Below are 22,162 nucleotides of genomic sequence, written 5' to 3' on the forward strand. Positions count from 1 at the left end.
TGAATGAATGAACAGGAAACTAAAAAATTCTTTAATGCATCCTACACCCACACACCTGCGGTGTTTTGAGGTATGTGAATTGATGCAGCCTTCTCGGAGCTAAAGCTGTACAGAGTCAGCTTTTCATGTACAGATTCATTAGCATTAAGGCTATAAAGGAGTATCACAATGTAACGACTTTAATTCAAATTCCTCTTTTTTCATAGTTTACAGTTACCTTGGAAAAAGCAGGAAGGGCTACTATATATCAAATATTACTGGTTATTTCTGTTGGGAAGGACTGTGGAGTCATTCATTTAGTCAACGAATATTCATTGAGAGTCCAGTGTTTGTCATCTGCTCTAAGGAAGAGAGGCAAAAAAATATTCTGATTCATTTTGATACTTTCCTGATAGTTTCCTGGATAGTTGAAGGAAGGGGTAGGGAACCTAAGGGAAGGGAAGAAACAGAAGGGAACTAAATATGGATTATGTGTGCATTGGATGTAAGGGCAAGCACCCTGCTCTGTCCTGTTTTATAACTGCTGAACCAACCACCATGGCTGGGAATTTAACATGTGGGCTCTAACAAATAAAGTTTTGTCAAGTTGGTATTGGTTTTTACGACTTTTTCTTTCCACCTTGATTTCAGGTAATGATTTATTCAGGCATGAACCAGGGCAACACTTTACCTCGAAAGAAAATTAATTTTAACATTTCCAAAGATAGGCTGGCATTTTCCTTATTAGCCTTTCTAGAACTACAGCTTTTTCTTTTAATTTTAATTTTTTAACCAAAAACACATTTTTAAACATAAATTAATCATATGCTAACGTGTATTTAAGAGAAACTAAATGTTCCTTCCTTTATATTTTTGGTTATATTTATAAACATCCCATGAAATTCACATATAAGCCCAGGATTGTCTCTCACTGCCTCTCTGCAAGAATGAGGCTTAGCATGTTAAACTATTTTAAAGGTTTTATATTTAGAATGCCCTTCACATTTTTAATATAGTTTAGTGGCGCAGATAATAGCTGTACTACCAGAAACAAAAGTCAAATGCAATAATCTTTAGAGCAGGAGTCAGCATAATTTCTCTGTAAAGAAATTTTACTATCTAGCCAGAAAGTAAATATTTTAGGCTTTATGGGCCATCTGGTTTCTGTAGCAACTACTCAACTCTGGCATTGTATCTCCAAAGCAGCCACAGACAATACCTAAACAAATGGGCATGGCTGTATTCCAAGAAAACTTTACTTGCAAAGATAGCGGACAGTTTAAATTGAAAGTTGAGGATGTGATGACGACAATGTACCTTCTTCCTAGGAAGATGCTCTCAGGCACCCTCAGAATTTCGCCCATAATTCTAGGGAGGACTTAGAGGACATCTGGGGTCTATCTAAAGGGCTCAGTCCAGAACCCCCTGATTAATTAAATATTTTAGGCTGCATAGCCTAACACATTTATACAGCCCAGGTAACAACCCTGGCTTCTACAGCCCAAGTTATATCTACCTTCATTGACTAAGGAAGGAATAAAATATGTGAAATACAGCCTAGTTCTTGATTTTCTCATTGCTCAGAAAGAAATGGGCACTGTGTTTCTTGTCATTTTGGTAAATCTAATGAACGTTCGTTCACTTCACTGGTGTGAAATACTTTCTGCATCACACAGCAGGTACTGGTGAAAGGTGCTACAATGCGTAATTATTATTTTCGAGTGGGATGTCACCTTGCATTCAGGTGACAGGACTTTGACGGTAGGAACCCCCAAAGAAACTGTAGCCAAGTTATAGCAGATGCAAAGGACCATCATATCATATCAGAAAATATCACATCGTATCATGTTATATTATAAAAGGAGTCTTGATCTTCCTTAACCTATCATGTGCTCTTCTCTGCAAAAAGACAAGCTTCTGAAAATGAACCACAGACTATCTGGAGAAATTCAGTGAATGTGACATTTAAGAAGGGCAATATTGCAAGCATAAAAGAAAATTCCAGTAATTTCACACATCTTAATTCTTTCCTCCCGTGGATTAGACTAAAATTTAATTCCTGAGTAGTTTAGCGAACACACTTAGTAGCTTATGTCGGTATTTAAAGTAGCCCCTTTAGGATAACCCAATATTTACATATCCACGAGAAATGTGTATAAGCCTTAATAATATCATTTAAAAACCATGAGCCAACACTGAACCTAAAGTCATAAATGTCTCCAGTGTGAACTACTAAGTTTGATATAAACCATTCTATGAAAAGTCCAGATAAAGATAACTGCAGCCTGGGCATTCTACCCCATCCCCACAAGTCAGAGAAAATGCACCTTTATTCTCATAGGAAGCAACTGGAACTTCAGCAAAAGATACTATGATAATTGCATTTAAAAGTGGGTCTGGCAGAAATGGGTTCTGCCGAAGAGTTTAAATATATGTGAACAGATGATGTAACATGCCATATATACCTGAAAATTCTACTTCTTAAACAACTGGAATTAAAGTGCTAACAGACGCCAAGCTGAGGGAAAAAATAAGACAAGTTTAAACTTCAAATTGTTAGCAAAACTTGAAATATGCAACTCAGATACTTTGGACTTGGTAGCTCTGCCTGGAATTCTCACCCCTGGCTCTTTGATTAGCTAATTCCTTATTCCTGGGGTCTCACCTTCTCATTTCTGACTATTCCATATGAACTGCAATCCTCTCCTGCCCTGTCCCAATGCACCCTATCACATCACTGTTTTAAAAAACATTTCCTACTTGTGAGAATCTTGAATTATCTTGTTTATTTGTTTGTTATTTGCATTCCCATTAGAACATAAGCTCCAGGAGAAGAGGAATCTTCTTTCTTCTGGTTCAAGAGAATATCCCTGGCCCTTAGATGCCCGGCATCGACTAGATGCTCAGTAAGTATCTGCTGAATGAATAAGAGAATGAATGATGATCCTTTAGAGCCCAGTCCAGCTCACTCTTCAGAAGCCTCACTGTCATAGCACTTGTGCACGAAAAACCGAGCAACACAATAATAATAATAATAACAATAAAGAAAGAAAAAGAAAAGGCAATCGCAAGATCGCATACTAAAATGTAGGGGGGAAAAAAAAACAAGTCTGCAACCAGGGCAAGGAGATAGTTGATAGAAAAACCAAAGTTGCTGGTCTCATGTGATAGAGTGGTTTCCAGAGCTATCACAGACTTTTTTTCTTTTGAGACAGAGCCTCACTGTGTTGTCTGGGCTAGAGTGCCGTGAGGGCAGCCTAGCTCACAGCAACCTCAAACTCCTGGGCTCACGCGATCCTTCTGCCTCAGCCTCCGGAGTAGCTGGGACTACAGGCATGCGCCACCACGCCCGGCTAATTTTTTCTATATATTTTTAGTTGTCCGATTAATTTCTTTCTAATTTTTTAGCAGAGACGGGGTCTCGCTCTTGCTCAGGCTGGTTTCGAACTCCTGAGCTCAAACAATCTGCCCACCTCGGCCTCCCAGAGAGCTAGGATTATTGGCGTGAGCCGCCGCGCCCGGCCTATCACAGACTTTTAATACTTAACTGATTTTTAATCACCATTTTAAAATTCAGTGCCTGAGCCATGAAATTAATTCTGGATGTGGAAAAGAGCATCCCCCAAGACCACGAGCAAAAACGTAACTCTTACACGATCAATTGCTTTCAGTGTTACTGTCACTTCACTAAAATGCCAAGGTAACTGGTACAACACTTGTCTTCTGAGGAAGCAGCACCTTGGGTTGCTAGATCCATTTCATAAGGCTTCATTAATCATGAACAACTTTTGGACTGTCAATAATACTTCGGTGTCTTAGCTGTAAAACCCTTCAACCCTTCAGATAAGCCTTTCCTGTTAATCTCTCTCTAGCTGAAAGGCAGGTTGTAAGGCAGAGTAAACAACTGGGATGTGTAAATTTTGACTATGAAATAGATAGAGCCCATGCTTCCCCGGACAGTTGTATACTTTGCCACCACTAATTGCTTTCTCTCAGCCCTTGCTACAGTGGGTTGGTTTACATAAAGACTGCTGTTCAGGGACACCTCTTCTGAGATATATGAACAGTGCATAACCTTTTATCATGGCGATTTATGGGTTTTAACAATGAATAAAGCCAAACAGAGCTAGCTGTCCATTATTTAGAAACAGAACCATGTGGACTCATCAATCACTTGGTGCTGTCATGCAAAATTCTTGACTTCCTATAGAGGTTAACTCCTTGCAGGGATTTTTCCATCATCTATCTTTCTGGTATATCTACTTTTCTATGTTCCTCTCCAGGAATTTTTTTGTCTTTTCTTCACTGGATTAATTAGCAGTTTGATTTCTTTGTATTAGGATAACTAGCTTATGGCTGAAGTATTTTATAAAGTAAGTTCTCAGTGATATATGAGAAGGCTGCAATATAAAAGACCGAGAAAAGTAGGATTGAGTATTTCATGTTAGAATTAGCTAGCCTGTACATTAATTTACATTTCTCACAAAGCAGTTTTTCATACCTTATCTTATTTGATCCCCATAATAAAATCTGACAGAAAAGTATTTATTACCAGCAATCTAATGACCAAAAACTAAGATAATAAAAGTTAAGCAACTCACTCAAATTAACACAGCCAATACGTGCAAAGCTATGATCAGAAATCCTAACTCCAAGGCTAAACAACCTCCCTCCCCACTTCACAGAGATATAAATGATTTAAAGAAAGTAATGAAGCATAACTATGAATTCTTTTTTGGAACAGGGTGGAAAGTTTCCAACTTTCTCAATTTATCCCACAATTCAATTTCTCTTAGCTTCCCCTCCCTTTATGATAAAGATGACTAGCGAGCATTACCTCTGGGATGGTGCTCTTCCTTAGCTGGGCTGTCCTCTCTACCTGGTTCCTACCTTCCATGCAACAGGGTAGTTAGGAGTTTCTGTTAAAGGTTCATTTTCTGAGTGGAAGATCACAGGAGGAGAGCAAGGGGCAATTATACCTCTGCAACAGACTCTTCCCTGAGCTCATCTTTTGCTGGGTTTTAGATAATATGTGGAGTCAACTATGAAAGAAAAATCTGAATGCTGATAGCAAAGAAGATAGCCAGTTCTCACCCCAGGGGATCTCAGAAAATATGTATAATTGACTCTGTTTTATAAAAGCATGCTGCGAAAATCCACCGTATGACTTACATGAATAGTGTCAAAAATGCCATCCAGAAATGATGGGGCTCAGTGGATGACAAGCCACTCTTAATTATTCATGGCGGTAGAAACATTGTAATAACCTGGCTAAATGGCCCTGGCAGATTATTCAAGCCTCTCACTTGGGCATACGTTAGTGTTCCCCAAACCTACGCATTTCCCAGTTGAATCCTCATTGGATTATTTATCCCTATAAAACGAGAAGTAGGTTGAACAGGAAAGAGGAGGCTAAAACAGCATTGTTTTGGGGAAAAAAAATTCAATGAGAGGATACCAAATCTTTATGAAATATCATGAAGTTTTTAAAATTTTGCAAACAACCAATGACAAGTGATCAGCCTGGCATCCATCTAGTCCCTTCCATGAAGCTCAGCTGGGGACTTTTCTCCCTGTATCTCTAATTGTCTTCAAACAAGAATCGTATACTTGGTTCAGAAGGTATGTTTTCCCTACTAGTAGTTAAAATGCTGACAGGCAATCCAAAAGAAAGAAACGAGGATGTGGTTTACTCACTCACTAATGTCAAACCTTGAACTATTGAAATCTAAGTAAAGAAGCAGCCTAGGCTGAAGGCTGCATATGACTTGTCAAAATGTCTTTGGTTGCTTTGATCAGTTTGTACAGTCCAGGGGACAGACACATTAGCCAGCTTATCAACTAACAGGCAGCAGGACCATCTGTTCTGAACTAAAAACCAACCACATAATCTGGCAATGGGGGAGTTGGTATGTCAATTTGAGTTTTCATCTGGTGACAAATGGAATGCGGTATGAAACTACACCATGACGTTGCAAATTTGATAAATGACATGAAATAAGAAATTCCCCTGGAAATCTTGGATTCAACAGTTTTCATAAAAATATGTTCATAAAAATGATGGATTGCATTGGATAATAAAATTAGAGATCAACCAAGGGATCCTCCGAAATACTTTCATGAATGACACTTTGGGAATCATTGGCCCTGGTTCTCCCTTTTCAACTAACTAGTCTTTCACAAGAGCTAACTGCAGCCTCACTGATCTATTTCATAGAAATGTACCCCTCCCCCATCATCATATTATTAGTTACTTGCAGCTCTAAAGCAAAAGAAATATGCTTTCAGGTGGGGAAAAAAATGTAGTTCACTTGAAACTGAAGGTTGCCTTTTATCCTGTGGTTTATACATCAAAGCCTCGCTCTAGATCTCCCTCCCCAAATCCCTGAGCCAGACTGTTAAGCCTGTGAACCTTTGGGGTAGAGACTCGAATTGAACATCAGGAGCGTCTTCAAGAAGTTGGTTGAAAACGGATGTGAGATTCCCAAAATTAAAGCACTTTAAAAAAAAAAAAAAGAAAAGAGTCCCTCTCTTCTCCTGACCTTGGAAACAAGTAAGGACGATGTTATTTTAATTTGCATTCAAATTTTAACAACACAGTCACACAGCACCAGTGGAATAGACATTGGGTTTCCACTGAAGATTGCCCATCATTTCATTATGGTTCATTATGTTGATAACTGTCAGAAAGCATTAGAAGCGAGGGCTCTGAGTAATAGAACTGAAATGGTAATTTTAAAACAATACACTTTCTGGAGGAAATACAGCAGAACACTAAATTCAATTAGAAAAGGCAAATGTAAAGACAAAGTAAGTGATGTTTGTTGTTTAGAACTTGGCTATTTCAATTTCTTGATAACCTAAACCTGCAGAAAGCTTTTTCAAATCTGGATCTTTCATCCTAGAATCTTGGTGAATTTACCCTCATTAGCTCTAAGCTCTTCTAGTATAAATTGTCTTAAAAGCTGCAATTTTGGAATATTTTAGGCCATGTCTAAGTATCAATCAATCACTCTTTGTTTGTTTGGCACAGCTGACTGAATTATTCAAGGCCGTTTACTTCGAGACAGATTTGTAAAGGCCCTTCAAGTTGGCAATCTAAAATAATAATCTCTCATTTACAGGGTGCTCCCAATCACAAGGCTCTAATAAGTTTCATCAAACAAGTTAAATAAAGAGCAACCAAACGCACAAGGGCAGATTTCCAAGTGAAAAATATGGAAGATTGCTCTGGTAATAGTGCTCAGGAGTAAAGGTGGCAAAATAACAAATTAGCTATGTTTTTTCTAGATATCCAAAGCCAATGCACTACCTTTACAAGGCATTTTTCTAGCACATTTTGCAAGACAATAAGGAGTTGAAAAGTTACCTTAAGTATAGTATTGGCTCAGCCTCTCAGTGGGGGAAAGAAGACCTTTCTCACTATAATCATCGAACAAGCAACTAAATGACAGAGGCACTCAAAAGTCTTCCTGCACAAAGCCTTCCTGCACAGGCATGCAGGTGACCACTCCCAACAAGGCTGATTGCCCAACTACGTTCCAGACTAATGGGAAAGGGAAACATAAGGAGAAAGAGGAAGAGGCTGGTTATCTGCAGAGTTAAAGGACATTAATTTCATTAATAAAAGTCACATCAAAATTCCTGTTAAGAAATGATTCATGAAATCGAAATTCCATCATGGGCTTGAATGGCATCCTTGAATGTGTAGCAGTATTGGTGTCTGTCCTGTTGGCAGTGTTGCCGGAAAAGCCTGTTGACTGATAACAGTGTCTGAAGTGAACACTTATATCTCTACTTTCTGACAATAACTTAGGCTTCCGGAAGAAAAAAAAATAAATAAACAACAACCACAAAAATAAACCAGAAAAATTCCACGGTGAGTGCATTTGGTTATGTGACGCCACCCAGCTTGGATTTTCTTCATGTAGGAGACAAATGATGTATTTAATATCCATGAATGGAGAATGTTCAGAATTCTTGAAATATCTTTCAAGAGTCACCAAGTGAGCTGAAGAACAGGCCTGAAAGTCACAGGCATAGAAAAAGAGGATGGCCTGTCTCCTGCCAAGCCATCGGATGGAGAATCTACCAGCTTGGTCTAAATGCCCTATCCCAAACAAGTATGGGCTGTTTTCTTGGAAACACTCAGATGACGCTTCCATGGTAACATCTGAGTACGTCTCATAGGCAGCCATTTATGTTACCCTGACTACAGGCTCCATCAAAAGTACTCTCAAAGATAAACTTTATTTACTCTAAATTCTCCGAAGTCCTCCAACAATGTAGATGGTGTGAATTTCCTAGGCGTTTCCTTCCAAATTAGCCAATGCTACTTGAATTCACCTGGTCTAATCGTTCCCCAAGTGAACAAAAACCTGATTTTACAGGCCAGTGAAGCACAGTCTCTCTTTGGCTAGAAGAATGAGTCTCAGATAGTGTGTTTTATTTCTTCATTAGTGTGCCGTCACAGTGAGCGATCACTAAATGCAGGGCTGCATAAGAATGCTGGGGTTAAAGACAGCATAATGAACAAAGAAGCTGCCTGATTATCATGGCTGTCAGCACAGGGGAATTGGGTTTGTCACCTGGTTTAACGAACTGGTAAGAACTGATTAGAGGCTGGAATCAGTTTGAAAGGATCCCTGATGTTTATGTTCCTTTCCATCCCCCATCTTGTCAAGAGAATCTGATAAAGCAGGGGGCAGGGTGCGAGTGGGGAGGTGGGGAGGGTATGCTGTGGGTTACCTGAACAAGAGGTCCTTTGAAAACTCCATTCTCTTCTCTATTGCAATGTCCACTACAGTGACGTCCAATAGAACTTTCTGCGATGATGTAAACATGCCATGGCTGTGCTGTCCAGTATAATCACCCCTAGCCACATGTGGCTATTGAGACCTTGAAATATGGCAAGCTTAAATAAGAACCTGAATTTAAATTTAATGTAAAATGCTCTAAGTTTAAATAGCCACATGTGCCAAGTGGCTACTGTATTGGATGGTGCAGGTCCACTACATTCAACAGGAAGGGAGGAGAGGGAGAGCCATAGGCTAAAAATTAGAGTCCAATTCTGCTGCCTGACTTGCTACTACATCTACTAGCAAAGTACGCTCATTTCCCTGATTATCTTTATCTCAAGGGGGTCTTAAGAGACTTATGTAGCTAATTTGTAAGTTAAAAAAAAAACCCAAAACTTAAAAATTCAGTTTTGTATAGCAGTGGTCTCAATCTTGACTGTACAATGGTACAATGAAATTAACAGGGCAACTTTTGAAATACTGATGCCTAAGTCCTACCCCCAGAGATCCCGGGGTGCAGGGAAGCATCCGGTAATTTAATTATGCAGTCAAGGGTGAAAATCACTGAGAGAGGCAATGAGATACATTGTCAACCTGCTGTGGAGGTAGTTTGGGGAAGGAAGTGACCATCTGGGGATAAAAAAGTAAGAGAACAAATATTTATTAGATCCCTAACACGTGCCAGACCTTTGCAAATGATTTTCTCATTTAATTCTGAAAACAACCCCAGAAGTAACTAGTGAAAATTCCATTTTATAGATGGGGAGATTGGGGCTTGGAGAGGTTAAACACCCTCTCAATGTCCCCAACTTGGTTAGAGGTTAGACGAACGCTTTCTGACTGGCAAGTTTGTGTGGTGTTGCCATCAACACTTTGCTTCCTCTTAACTGAAACACTGTGTGTCAATCAGGGGGATGCAATAACCATCAGAGTAATGCTCTTGAAGTAGTAACCCTGAGGTAGACCTTAAAGCAGTGAAGTGTAGGAGAAGAAGTTCCAAGAGCAGGAGAAAAAGGATCACCTATTGCATTGGTATTTTTATGATCTTTTATCAATGACACAAAAAGCCACCAGTCTTCTTCCCTTAACCATGTTGAAAATAATCTCAAAAATGCAAAAATTACTTGAAATTTTATACTTTTTGGTCCATTCATATGCTAAAATCAATAATTTTTTCCCCCTTTGCATCCTCAAGATAAAGCTAACAATCTTTTTTTTCACCAAAATAAAATTCCAAGGGTTCAACTACCACATCCTTACTACACATATGGCGAGTGTTCCAGTAACACAGGCACATGACCATTTTTGGAGGATCTCTAAACTCCCAAGTAGCAAGATTCAGTAATGAAGTGATTGGCACATGGTCCCCTAGAATGCTAGACAACAGGTCAGAATCACAAGACTGAAAAATACCTGAGAGAAAGAGCCAGGCCCTATTGCCATCAAAGATAAATTTCATGACATTTATAATACAGTCAAATCCCGACCTAAACAACGTTTTCTCTGCATGGAAAGTAGGTGGTGAACTGCATGGTACAAATAGAGGGCAATAATCAAAATGTCAGCCCTAAATACTTCCCCTTGAGTTTGCTATTGTGCCCTAAATTCCCACAACTAGAGAGTTGTTGGTAGTGGGTATGGATAGAGATGGGGAGTTTATTATTAAACCAATCACAGAAAATGGAACATAGTATAAAATTATTTACACTGGGAAGGCAAAGGGTTGGGAACTGAGCAGATCAAACCAAAGTGGCCATCCCAAGAAAGTACTTAGTCTACGGGAGGAACAGAAAAAGAAGAAAGCAAAGAAATCCTTGCTTATTTATGTCTACACCTAAGGCTGAACCCAGATTCTCCTTAATTCTGGATATTTACACTTGACCTGACAGAGTGGGCAAGAGAACCTCTCAGTAATAAAAACTGAGAATTTTCAGATGACACAGCTTTGTCCAGGTGGGGTGTGGTCTTGGGCATGTTCCTTAACACCTCTGAGCTTGCAGTTACTTTGTCTATAAAATGAGAATAATACCTACCTTACCAATTTGTTATAATATGAACCATGTGACACTATTTATTGACAGTGTCTGATATATTACTTGGGTACAATTATAAAATTGTCATTATTATTATCGTCTCTTGCTATACAAGAAACTCAGGAGGTTATGGCAATTCCAGTACAGATTCGGAGTAGACCTGGAATCTGTCTGCCCACTCTTTTTAAAGGTGACACTGGATTACACTAGGCAATGGCCTCACAGCAGCTCCAATTCCTCAAAAACCAGAAAAAAACTTTTATTTGCAGTGATATTAGCTACAGGCCAGCCAAGATGAAGTTTGTTTGTAGTAGTTAGGAAACAAAATAATAATAGTCATAATAACAGTAAAAGCTAAAATACATCAAGTAGCTTCATCTTATGCATTTTACATAACATACAACAACTTGAGGCTGTTGACTAACCAACAGCCATAAGGGAGGTACTGTTATTAACTCCACTCTGCAAGTGAGAAAACTGAGACTTACATGGCTAAATAGTCACCCAACTACTCAACAGAGGGCTGGGACACAAACACAAAACCTGTGGACAGTCTGTCTGTGCACTGAACCACTAGGCTGTCCTACCAAACACAGACTTACCTACCGGGAACCTGTGGGTGGAAGGAGTGGGCCCACAGCTCCCTGTTCCGGTCAAAATTATGGCCACTGCAGGGTCTGTGAAGCCCAGAGTACACAGGAAAGGAATGGCAACACCTGGGAACACTGTCCATCTAAAGAGTGAGAAGAGATTTCTAGACTCCCCCCAAACTCCCCACCCACTTCACATCAAGCTTGCCCAGCTCATCCATTCATTAACCCAGCATTTATTAAGTGCCTATCATGAAACAAGCATTTATTAGGATCCAGGCCTAAGGGTTATGAATACAAAACTATGAGGAAAGATGGAAGAGGTGTAACGACAATGCCAGCAATGATCTCAGTGCACACCACGCTGCCCCTGAAACCACATTCCTGAACCCTGCTGTCTACTATTTCTCCTGCAGTTGTCAGGCTTCCCTCACGCAACGGTAAATCCATTTACTAATTCCAATCTCAGCTCTCAGTCAGACAACCTCTGAACACTCAACCTCTTCTCCACCAAGTAGTCTGTTGGCAGCTGTGCATTTTGAAGGCAACCAGAACCAACGAAAAAGATCCTCTCTTTTTATAAGTATTTCCCCTACTAGGACTGAGAAAAATGCATGTTTATCTAATTTGCCCCCTGCATGATCATCCCGGAAGAAGACCTGGCGGTGCCCTGCTAGGTGGTAATGAAAGCTGTTGGCATCGCAGAAACGGAAGACGAGCATACAACTTACGGGTGCAGGGCATAGAGGCAGCATCATTGTCAGCTCTGAAAAAGCCTCGGTCACAGGTGCACGAGGTGGCTCCTTCCCAGACAGAGTAGCTGTGGGGCGGGCACTTGGCACAGGTGGCATCCGTGGAGAGAGCCTTGTAATATCCAATTTTGCAAGCTGCAGGGAAGGAGAAAAGACAAACAAATATAAACCACCCAGAGAATCCAGCAGAGCAAAATCCAAAGCCACCTCCTTGACTCAGAAGAAGGGAGACATTTTTTGTAATCCTTAGTGATCACGCGGCTTGAGATGCAAGTAAAGTAACCCAAAACATTCATTGATTACAGTCACGCTTTAAGGGTCATTAACATTCCTGGTCAGGTGGCATGGAGCCCTATAGAAGAAATCTTCTTAAAATTTGTGTTAGCAAATAAAATAACAGCTAAAGTTTACTGAAGGCCTTTCTATGTGTCAGTCCCCTTTATAGCCTGATGCTGTTTAGTCCCTACAGCATTCCTTTTCATAGACACTATCTTTACCTTAGAAGTGAGGAATTTCAGCTCTGAGAAGTTAATTACCAGCACAAGACCATGCATCTGGTAACAGTCAGCAACTAGTGTAGACCCCAAGTGTTGTGCCCTCAAAACCTGTACACTTAGCCTCACGCTATGGAATTTGAGAGTGTAGTCTTCAATCAACCAGTTGGAAGTGTAACCAAGTGCTAACAAAAAAATCGGTTGGTGATTATTTCCTAATTACAGCTACAGAAAGAACCAAATCAAAAAACCAACAAAAGCGACCAAGTATGAAAGCCAAGAGTTTGTAAGGCACAGGTCACAGTTTCAGAGCAAAATCATAAAAGCTACCAACTGTAGATTCTGAAATACAATACGCTAAAATAAAATTTTTGAGCAGCAAATGCTTTGTATTTATTCTCAAGTTAATGAAACACTCCTGGTTTTCCCTGTCTCCATTTTTTCAGCACCCCTCCCCTGCAGTGCACACACCTCCCAAGAGGCCACAGGGAACATGGGCCATATAGTTCTTTGTGCACCTGACATGCTTTCCATGACTTCATCTTCATAAACATCACACGGACACTGAGGACTACTTTTACTAATGTGGAAAAACTCACTAATTCAGCGAAAACTCATAATAAAAAATAATGACTAGGGCCTTGCTTCCCCCATTTTTTCTTTCCCTATGCCTTTCATGGTCAGCTCCCAAATCTGTCTCAACTTGAAATAAAAATTGACCAACACCATCAGTATTAAACCCACAGAGACAAGGCCATTAAAAAGAAAGTTACTCCATGGCACCAGAGGTTAAAAGAAAATGTGACAGTTGCCCACAATCTTTGCAGCATGATTCACTCTCAATTCTATTTATCACGTCCTCAGGAGGTGTGCATACTATTAGAAACACCAGCTGCGGAAAGGACCCATCAGGCATTTTTCACGGGTCTGGCCAGCAAAACAAACCAACTGTGCTAGCAAGCCAGCAGGTCTTACTGAACTGAGTAGATAAAAAGAGATCCACACAACTGTTTGATTCTCTGCGGAGATCTGGCCATAGTCCCTGTGCTGCTTCTCCTCCATCAAGCATCTGTATGGCTTCCCGTTGGAGTCTGTTCCTCCCACTTGCATATCCTGTTGGCATTTTCTTAATCATGCGCTTGTAATGGCAAGAGGAAAGGGAGTTTAGCAGGAGCTCAGAAAGGCACACAGTTACTTCACTCCTATTAACTAAAGTTGTTTATGGAATTTCCTTTAACGAGCCAAAAGTTTATGACGTGTGGAGCACCGACAATAAAAGTGCTCGGAGATCAATCTCTCCCTTATTTTTGCTTTCGTCTCTCACTGGACCGGAGCATCTTAGAAAAACAAGTTGCTCTGATGACTGAGATTTATGTGTCTCAAGTTTATACACATTGCATAATTAGATAAGGTTCAACTTGCAAGGTGCTCTTTGGTCATGCTTAAGATGGCCCCAGGGTTTCGATTAAAATCAGAAACCCCTGCTTAGGCAGGAAGAAGCCCTGGGGTCCACTGGCCTTCCCACATCAAACACAATGAGTCTCTGAACACAAACACAAACCCACTGGGTCCCACCAGGCACTCAGTCAGTCCTAGCTGACAAAAGCAACTTGTGGCATCTCATGTTAGAACTGCCAAGAAGGCGCAAATTGCTTTCATTTCTTCACATCTGAATGTTTGGGGAAAACGCTGCATGTTACTGACTGATTCTTGGGCACCTCCATTTCATCAAGCATCAAAATCTAAAAACTCACAGTGAGAGTGGGAGATCGGCGATGAAAAACATTGGCCAATGACTGATCATTGCAATGTCAAAACATCACGTTTGAAAAGCTTGTAAGAAAAAAGAGGCATCGCTGTTTCCTCAACTTCTGTTCTTATATAACTATTTCCAGTTAAAAAATCAAACTCATAGCTCACAAAAATAAAATTGGAGAATGTTTCTCCTAATTTCTTTAAATTTCTTAAAGTGCAAAAATTTGGGATATATATTATGCGAATTTAAGGAAAAATACACTTGCAAGCTTATATTATTTTTCTATTTTTCCTCAAAGCTAGTATTAATATACTACCAATAATAAATATTTGTGAGTTCATTTAGGAACACAGACTTTTACACAAATTTGGAAAATTGAAGACTGCTGTTCTTTAAATGCGCTATTTTTACTCTCTTCCTCTTGCTTTTACAAGCAGGAGCAGAAAATACAAAATTGTCATTGTGCTATTCTCGGCAGCCCTTGCTACCCTTAACACATTCTTTTGTCTTCAACCACATTAAAACCATGTTATTAATATTTCAGGATTCTTAGAAAGGCTCTCTCAAAATATAGTAGTGGCTTTTCATGCACACAACCATTTTGCTGCCTACAGTCAAAATGACCTACTAAATTGATGGTTCAGTACATTTCTTTGCTCTGTGTGGTGCACAGCCTTCTGGCATTTGGTGCATAAATGTGTAAGTACATTCTGCATTTATTCACCACTTACTTGCATCTTAAAATTTTCACTACCTCTTTCATTCTAAACAAAACCCCTGTGAAAGATGTACTTGGCATTATAAGCACTGACACGTGTTATTATTTCCCATCATTCTCTTTTAAGCGAGAACTGTTACACTGTATTTCTGAATACTAATGACTTGATAAGCCAGTCTAGAGAACAGTCCAAAGTGCAAGCTCCAGAAACATCTTTCTCCTGCCCTCTTTCCAGTGAGGCTTCCCTAGATGAGGGACCAGATGAATGGGCTCCTTACTTGGCCTCCTGAACATGCCATTGTGAGAAAATTAGTTCACATGTGCAATGCAAACTTCGCCTTCAATTCCTTTAGCTTTGCCTTAATTAGTTCTTTCTGCTGACTTTAAATAAAAGAAGAAGGTGGAGGACATGGAGGAGGAAGAAAAACTCCTTTCTTTCATTGGCTCACCCACTACCATAACAAGGTTGCATTTTGAGATAGTCTTCAGTAGAGTTTCTTTGTAGAATACTTAGACATAGTTACTTTCAGTTAAAGACAAAAATGTTTTTAAAAATAACATAGCATCTTTTGGATTTCTTGGTGTATGGATGTGTGTACATGAAAACGTAGTGTCCAATTTAACGAGCTGATTATACTTACTCTTTAAAAAATATCCTATGTAGATGGTTATGGTCATTTTTTAAAGAAATATAGAAAGATTGATAGCACTTGATTGTCTTTGTAGTTCATTTTTTAACTAATTTAGTCTGTGAAAATAGCTAATAAGAGCAATTGTGATGACAAATATCAGGCATCCATTGGGTATTTGCTGTATTTACATGCATTATTTCATTCAATAGTCACAATAATTCTGTGAACTTGAGGTACTATCATTATTCCCATTTTGCAGATGAGGAAACTGAGGGTTTAAAGTCACTTGCCCAAGGTCACACATTTCAGTGGTGAAGTTAACAGCATCTAACTCCAGTGATTATGTTCTTCTAAAAGCTTTTATATACATACTTTTGAGTTGCACAGGGTCAGGACTGACCTTCAGCAAAAATGTGACTTGAATCTAATGGAGGGGTTGGGATGTGGGGGTGGTCCCAAGTTCCATTTGCCTTCCCTTGCAGCCTGTCCCCTTGCTGCCTCCATCAGCCACACTTCGCTATCTGTGATCCACTTTCCAGTTCAAGGCCCTCCAGAGCTGCACTGTCCATTAAAGTATCTACTCACTACCTGTGGCTACTGTGCCCTGCAAATGTGTCTCGTCAAGGGTAAAACACATGCCGGACTTCCAAGACTTCCAAGACCCAAACAAGTAAAACATCTCATTAATAATTTTTATATCGATTACATATTGAAAGCAATGATATTTTGAATAAAGTTAAAGAAATTATATCACTAAATTTAATTTTAACTTTTTAAAAAATTATTTTTCAGTGTGGCTACTATTAGGTTATTAAGTATGAAATATCCAGATTCTTTAAGTACTAAGTTAGACAGTTGATACCTCTGACATTTAACTTGCACATTTCTTGTTTTATTTTTATTGTGAAGGTACATCCTAAGTTCTTTCAAACTCACTTTTTGACTTGTGATTACCTTTCAAATTTTTTTTAGAGCAATTTTTCTGAAGCCATGGACAAGTCAAAAATTCATGTTATTTTCGAATATGAGTTCCTTGGTGCAACCAATGCAGTGCAGACAGCTCGAAATATCAAGGAAGTGTTTGGGAAGGTTGTGGCTAATGAAGGCACAGTATATCGATGGTTTGAGAAGTTCTGTTCTGGTGATTTTAACCTTGAAAATGAGCCACATAGGCAACCTGAGATCAAGGTGGATAATGAGCCACATGGGTGACTTGAGACCAAGGTGGATAATGATGAGCTGAAAGCTGTAGTGGAAGCCAATTCATCTCAACCTATACAAGAATTAGCAGCAATGTTTGACATCAGTATTCTAACAACATTGGACCATTTGAAACAAACCAGCAAGGTAAAGCTGGATAGCTGAGTACCACATGAATTAAATGAGCATCATAAGAGAAATCATCTCAAAGCTTGCCTTTCTTTGCTGTCACAACATAAAAGCAATGTGATGAAAAATGGATTCTTTTTGACAACTGCAAGCATTCAGCACAATGGTTGGATAAAGAAGAAGTGCCAAAACACAATCCAAAAACTGAATATTCATCCAAAAAAGCTAATGGTGTCTGTCTGGTGGTCCAGCACTGGTATTATCCACTACAGCTTCATGAAACCTGGTCAATCAATTATAGCGGATGTCCACTGCAACCAGCTGGATGAAATGGTCAGGATGCTTGTGATTAAGCAACAGAAATGGGTCAATAGAGATAGGCCAATCCTCTTGCAAGACAGTGCTCAACCACATGTCCCACAAACAACGCTGCTCAAACTACAGAGGCTGGACTTGGAAACTCTCTGTCATCTGCTGTATTCACCAGAACTTGCACCAACTAACTACCACTTCTTTCAGGCTTTGGACCACTTCTTGCAAGAAAAAATATTCAATTCCCAACAAGCTGTAGAAAACACATTTTGTGATTTCATCATCACTTGCTCTCTTCTCTGCTGACATAAACAAGCTACCGTTAAGATGGTAAAACTATCAATAGTTTAGGCACATACTTTGATTAATTGCATTGCTTCTTGTTTGAGATATAATAAACTGTGCTTTTGATTCGAGATCGGACATTTCATATTTAATGACCTAATAAAAAACTTAAAATGACCTATGTGGCTTGGATTACATTTCTAGTGGGTAATGCTGCTCTAGAAAGTAGAGCATTAGGTCTTGTGTGTGTGCTCACGTGTACACACACGTGCACTCCTGCAAATGCAGGACGCTGAATGTGATGAGAGACGTATCACAATCACCCAAGGACCTGTTCCGAAAACCTACCCTGAGCCTACCTCAAAGAATATCATTTATTCTTGAAATACTGCTCGCTTGAAAAACCTAATTTGAGCTATAGTTCTAACAAATAGACATTAATTAATGGGGGGTTAAAAATTACCTGCCCAGGTAACAAATTTGTTTTTCAAATTTGTTTCTCTGTTTCATATGGAGTCTCCTGAAGATAAAAACTGAAATTCTGACAGTGACTCTCTGTAGGGGAATTTGAACCATTTATGCAAACTGGTCCCCAAGAAATATTTGGAAAAGGGACCTTATATGTCTCTGCAACCTTATCTTGTGGGCATGACATTAGGTACACACTTCCAAACAGGTTTAATGAAGAACTCTGCCTTTTGTGTACTGGATACATAGTATATCCACTATGCTTAGGAATCTATTTTAGAAATATCAAAGCCACTTAATGGTCATTATTGAATTAGTTCTCTGATTAATTGTTCACTTCTTAGACTTTTATTATATTACTGATATAAGAAAAAATAATAGGAAATATCTGTCAAAGAGGGTGCTGCTCTGAAGTTTTTGTAAAAATGTAGAAGTCCTAGCCATCTTTGGGGAAGCTATGAACATTAACTAATAGACTTCCCATAGCACAGATGGGAAAACTGAGGCAGAGAGACTAAGGATTTGCCCAAGGCAGGGTCGATTTTCTAACCCAGGCAATACTGCTTGAACCAATATGTACAGAGCTCTTTTTTTTACTATTCAAACTACAAGGTGAAGATGGACAATTTCTACAGAAAAATGGGGATCTGTTGTTGAACTCATATGATTCTAGTCAACTCTCGAATAGCAAAATGTGGCCAAACTCTGGCTAATCCATATTGTGTCGGTCACCTGTATTACTCATCTGGTTTTACAGCTATGTGTTGAGAATCATTAAAAATTTTATTGTTTAAGGAAACTTAAATATTATCTTGTCCATGGATTGGCAAATATTTCTGTAAAGAACCAGAGACCAAGGGGAAGACCAAGGATATTATGAGGATACTTATGGAACAAGAGAGAAAATGATTTTCACAATTTTCTTTAATGATGGAATTCAAGACATAATAGTAATTAATTATTTTTTGTAACACAGATTTACTAATGAGGAGAATGGAATTTTTTACTGGAGAGATAACATTTCACTTAATGGAGGTTCAAAGAAAGTGTTCACTATTATCAAATCAATTGCAAATGTCATCTCTAAAAAACATTCTTAGCTCTCAAATCATAAAAAAACCAAGGGCTGGCCACAATGGGCTCAGGGCCATATTTTGCTGACCACTGATCTAGTCAGATGTGTTCATTTTCCAGATAAATAACTTGTCCACAGTTCCTCTCTATAGCTATGCCAGGATTAAGTCTGGAATCCATAGTTCCTTCATCTCTGTTACCCTGCAGTGCCTCCCTGAGTTCTGAATGACAAATTTTAATAAAGAGCACTTTCTTACTACTGCTGCAAAAGAGTAAACTTTCCATCAACTATCTTACTGAAAAAACTGATGTGACTCAGTGCTATTATAAGTAAAACCATTTTTAAAGTGTTTTTTTTTTTCTTGATTAAATGATGTAGTGTGATTTGGGTGATATTCCTATACCACATTTTGGAAATTTTTTTATGCACTTCAAAATTTTTGCAATTATATACTATGATTAATTTTAGATTTATACTATTTTAGGGTTTTTATTCCCTGGAAATCTCAAGCTTGAACCGTTTTCATCTATGAAATAAAAGAATGACACTGAGCCTTGGTTTCTGAGCCACTAATTCATGGAACAACTATAACAGCAGTCAAAATGCTTTGTATTGATGACTGATACAGACACATGATGCCGTAATGTTCTGCTTGTGAAGATGGTTTACTCCCAACCTCAAGTCAGCGATAAAGACATAGACAAAAAAAGTGTTTGAGAGCTTTGAAAGATGTGACTGGTCTCTCAGGTCATTCTAAGTGTAGCCTAAGCTCTAGTTTGGGTCATAGAGTTAACTAAAGTAGAGCCTGTAGACGGAAGATGGCTTGGATCCAAATTTAGCTAGAATGCCAAACTTCTAATCTCAGCAGCTTCTAATCTTTCTTCTCAGATTCTAGCATATGTCAGAATGACTCAAAGGACTTATGAAAAGACCAATTGCTGGCCCCGAATGTGAATTTATAATTTCCTGGCGAGGCCTGAGAATTTGCGTTTCTTATGAACTCCCAGGCTAATGACGATGCTGCCGGACCACAGGGACCACACTTTGAGAACAACTACGAAACCATAAAGAGACCCATCTCTAAGTAAAAGTATCAAAGTGTAGTTTGTTTCAAATAGCTTCAAACCACCTTATCCTTTTTCCAATATCCAAATGTTACAGGGCCATTTTGGGGTTTTTTTGTTTTTTTTTTTTTGAGACAGGGTCTTACTCTGTCACCCAGGCTAAAGTGCAGTGCAGTGGCATCATCATAGCTCACTGGAACCTCAAACTCCTAAGTTCAAGCAATTCTTCTGCCTCCATCTCCCAAGCAGCTAGGACTACAGGCACATATCACTATGGCCAGCAAATTTTTCTATTTTTTGTAGAGACCAGGTCTCACTATGTTGCCCAGGCTGGTTTCAAACTCCTGTCCTTAAGCAACCCTTCCACCTTGGCCTCCCAAAGTGCTGGGATTACAGGTGTGAGCCACCATGCCTGGCCCCCATGGACCAAATTATTATCAGGAGAAGAGTAATTGATTTTGGAGTTGGGAGGGAGCAAGTCAGAAATCTGACATTTTTGAAATATAAAAAAATAAATGAATTCCTTATAAAACTTAAATCATTCTTCAAATCAATAAGTACACGTTGTGATGCCCCCAACATTGCAGAACAGGGCCTGGGGTAGAATATCGTTATAAAAATGGATTGCTCCAAAAGAAAAAGGAAAAGAGACAAGCTCACACACAGAACTCTGCTATGTTAAAGGCTACATTGTAAAATTCAAAGAAAACTTACGAAACTAATAATGTCTCAAATAAGTTGTCCTCTAATATCAACGCTGTGAACTGATCATTGCTGTTTTTTGATACTGTGTTTCACAACTATTAAATGACACAATTAATTCTTATTTATTCAATTTCAGAACACCCTTCTGTTTTCTGTAAGTTCAGGAAGATAAACTCTGATGGATGTTAAAAATTACTAAATAATTAAACTTAATTATTTTGGGATTTTTGTTGCTCTCTACAGAAACTATTCTTCAAAAGACAGTTGCCAAAACTAGAAATTCAAAATTATTCCATTCATACAAAGTTTTACTTTCTCTAGTCCAACATCTGAGAAATTTGAAAAAATGTACTGTGTTGTTTTGAGGGCTCTCACCTTATGCTGGTCTTAAGTATCCTCAGGATATTATTTTAAAATGGCTTTAGGGGAGATAGTGGAAACAGAAAGGTTCAGATAAAATTTAAATATTTCCTTTTTGGTTACCTTAATCAAGTTTATAAAGGCATATAGCACACATCCATTTAGAAAAGTTAAGATACTTAGAACAGAGATGTTTTATAATCAACAACAGCAACAATGTAAGTAAAGAATGACAAAGGCAAAAAATAAACTACAAACAAATCACTGATTGTTTTCTATCTAACATTCATACTCACTGTCTTATTTCTTTTTACACTGCATAATAATTTATAGCAAGGGCAGGGGGACACATAATGAGAACGGCCTGAACTTTGGTCTGGAGTCACAGAGATCTGAATTTGGTTCTTAGCCCTGCCGTTTATTAGGTGTGTGAACAAACTATTTATCACTCTGAACTTCAATTTTTTTTATCTGAAGCACTGATGTGGTGATTCAATGGGACAATCCACACGAGGATAAAGCATAGTGTGTGGTGTGTATTAGCTACTCACTAAAAGGGGAACTTGCTATTATTACTTGTAATATTACTACAGCCTGGTGTAACTGGCTACATGAGATGAAGATGGAATAACGTATGTATTTTATTTTTTTAAATCTCAGATTTTTTGTTTTGTTTTTAAATAAGACTAGATATAATTTCTAAAATACTATACGATACCTTATCCATTATTTTTTTATTTCCTCTGTTATTAACACAAGGAAGAAAACCCAAGATTGAATTCATAGCATCCATGGCTTATGTAGTAACCATA

The 22,162-nt window shown here is 38.7% G+C and overlaps 1 protein-coding gene across 1 annotated transcript in view; it reads right to left on the minus strand.

Annotated features, from left to right (window-relative positions):
• EPHA4 (EPH receptor A4) overlaps positions 1-22,162 on the minus strand; it is a 143,381-nt gene that overhangs the window by 67,991 nt on the left and 53,228 nt on the right. The window contains exon 4 of the mRNA XM_012642583.1: positions 12,132-12,287. Coding sequence (XP_012498037.1) covers positions 12,132-12,287 — 156 coding nt within the window. The remainder of the gene's footprint in view (positions 1-12,131; positions 12,288-22,162) is intronic.

The sequence above is a fragment of the Propithecus coquereli genome, unplaced genomic scaffold (assembly GCF_000956105.1).
Source record: "Propithecus coquereli isolate 6110/MARCELLA unplaced genomic scaffold, Pcoq_1.0 Scaffold18, whole genome shotgun sequence".
Taxonomy (NCBI): domain Eukaryota; kingdom Metazoa; phylum Chordata; class Mammalia; order Primates; family Indriidae; genus Propithecus; species Propithecus coquereli.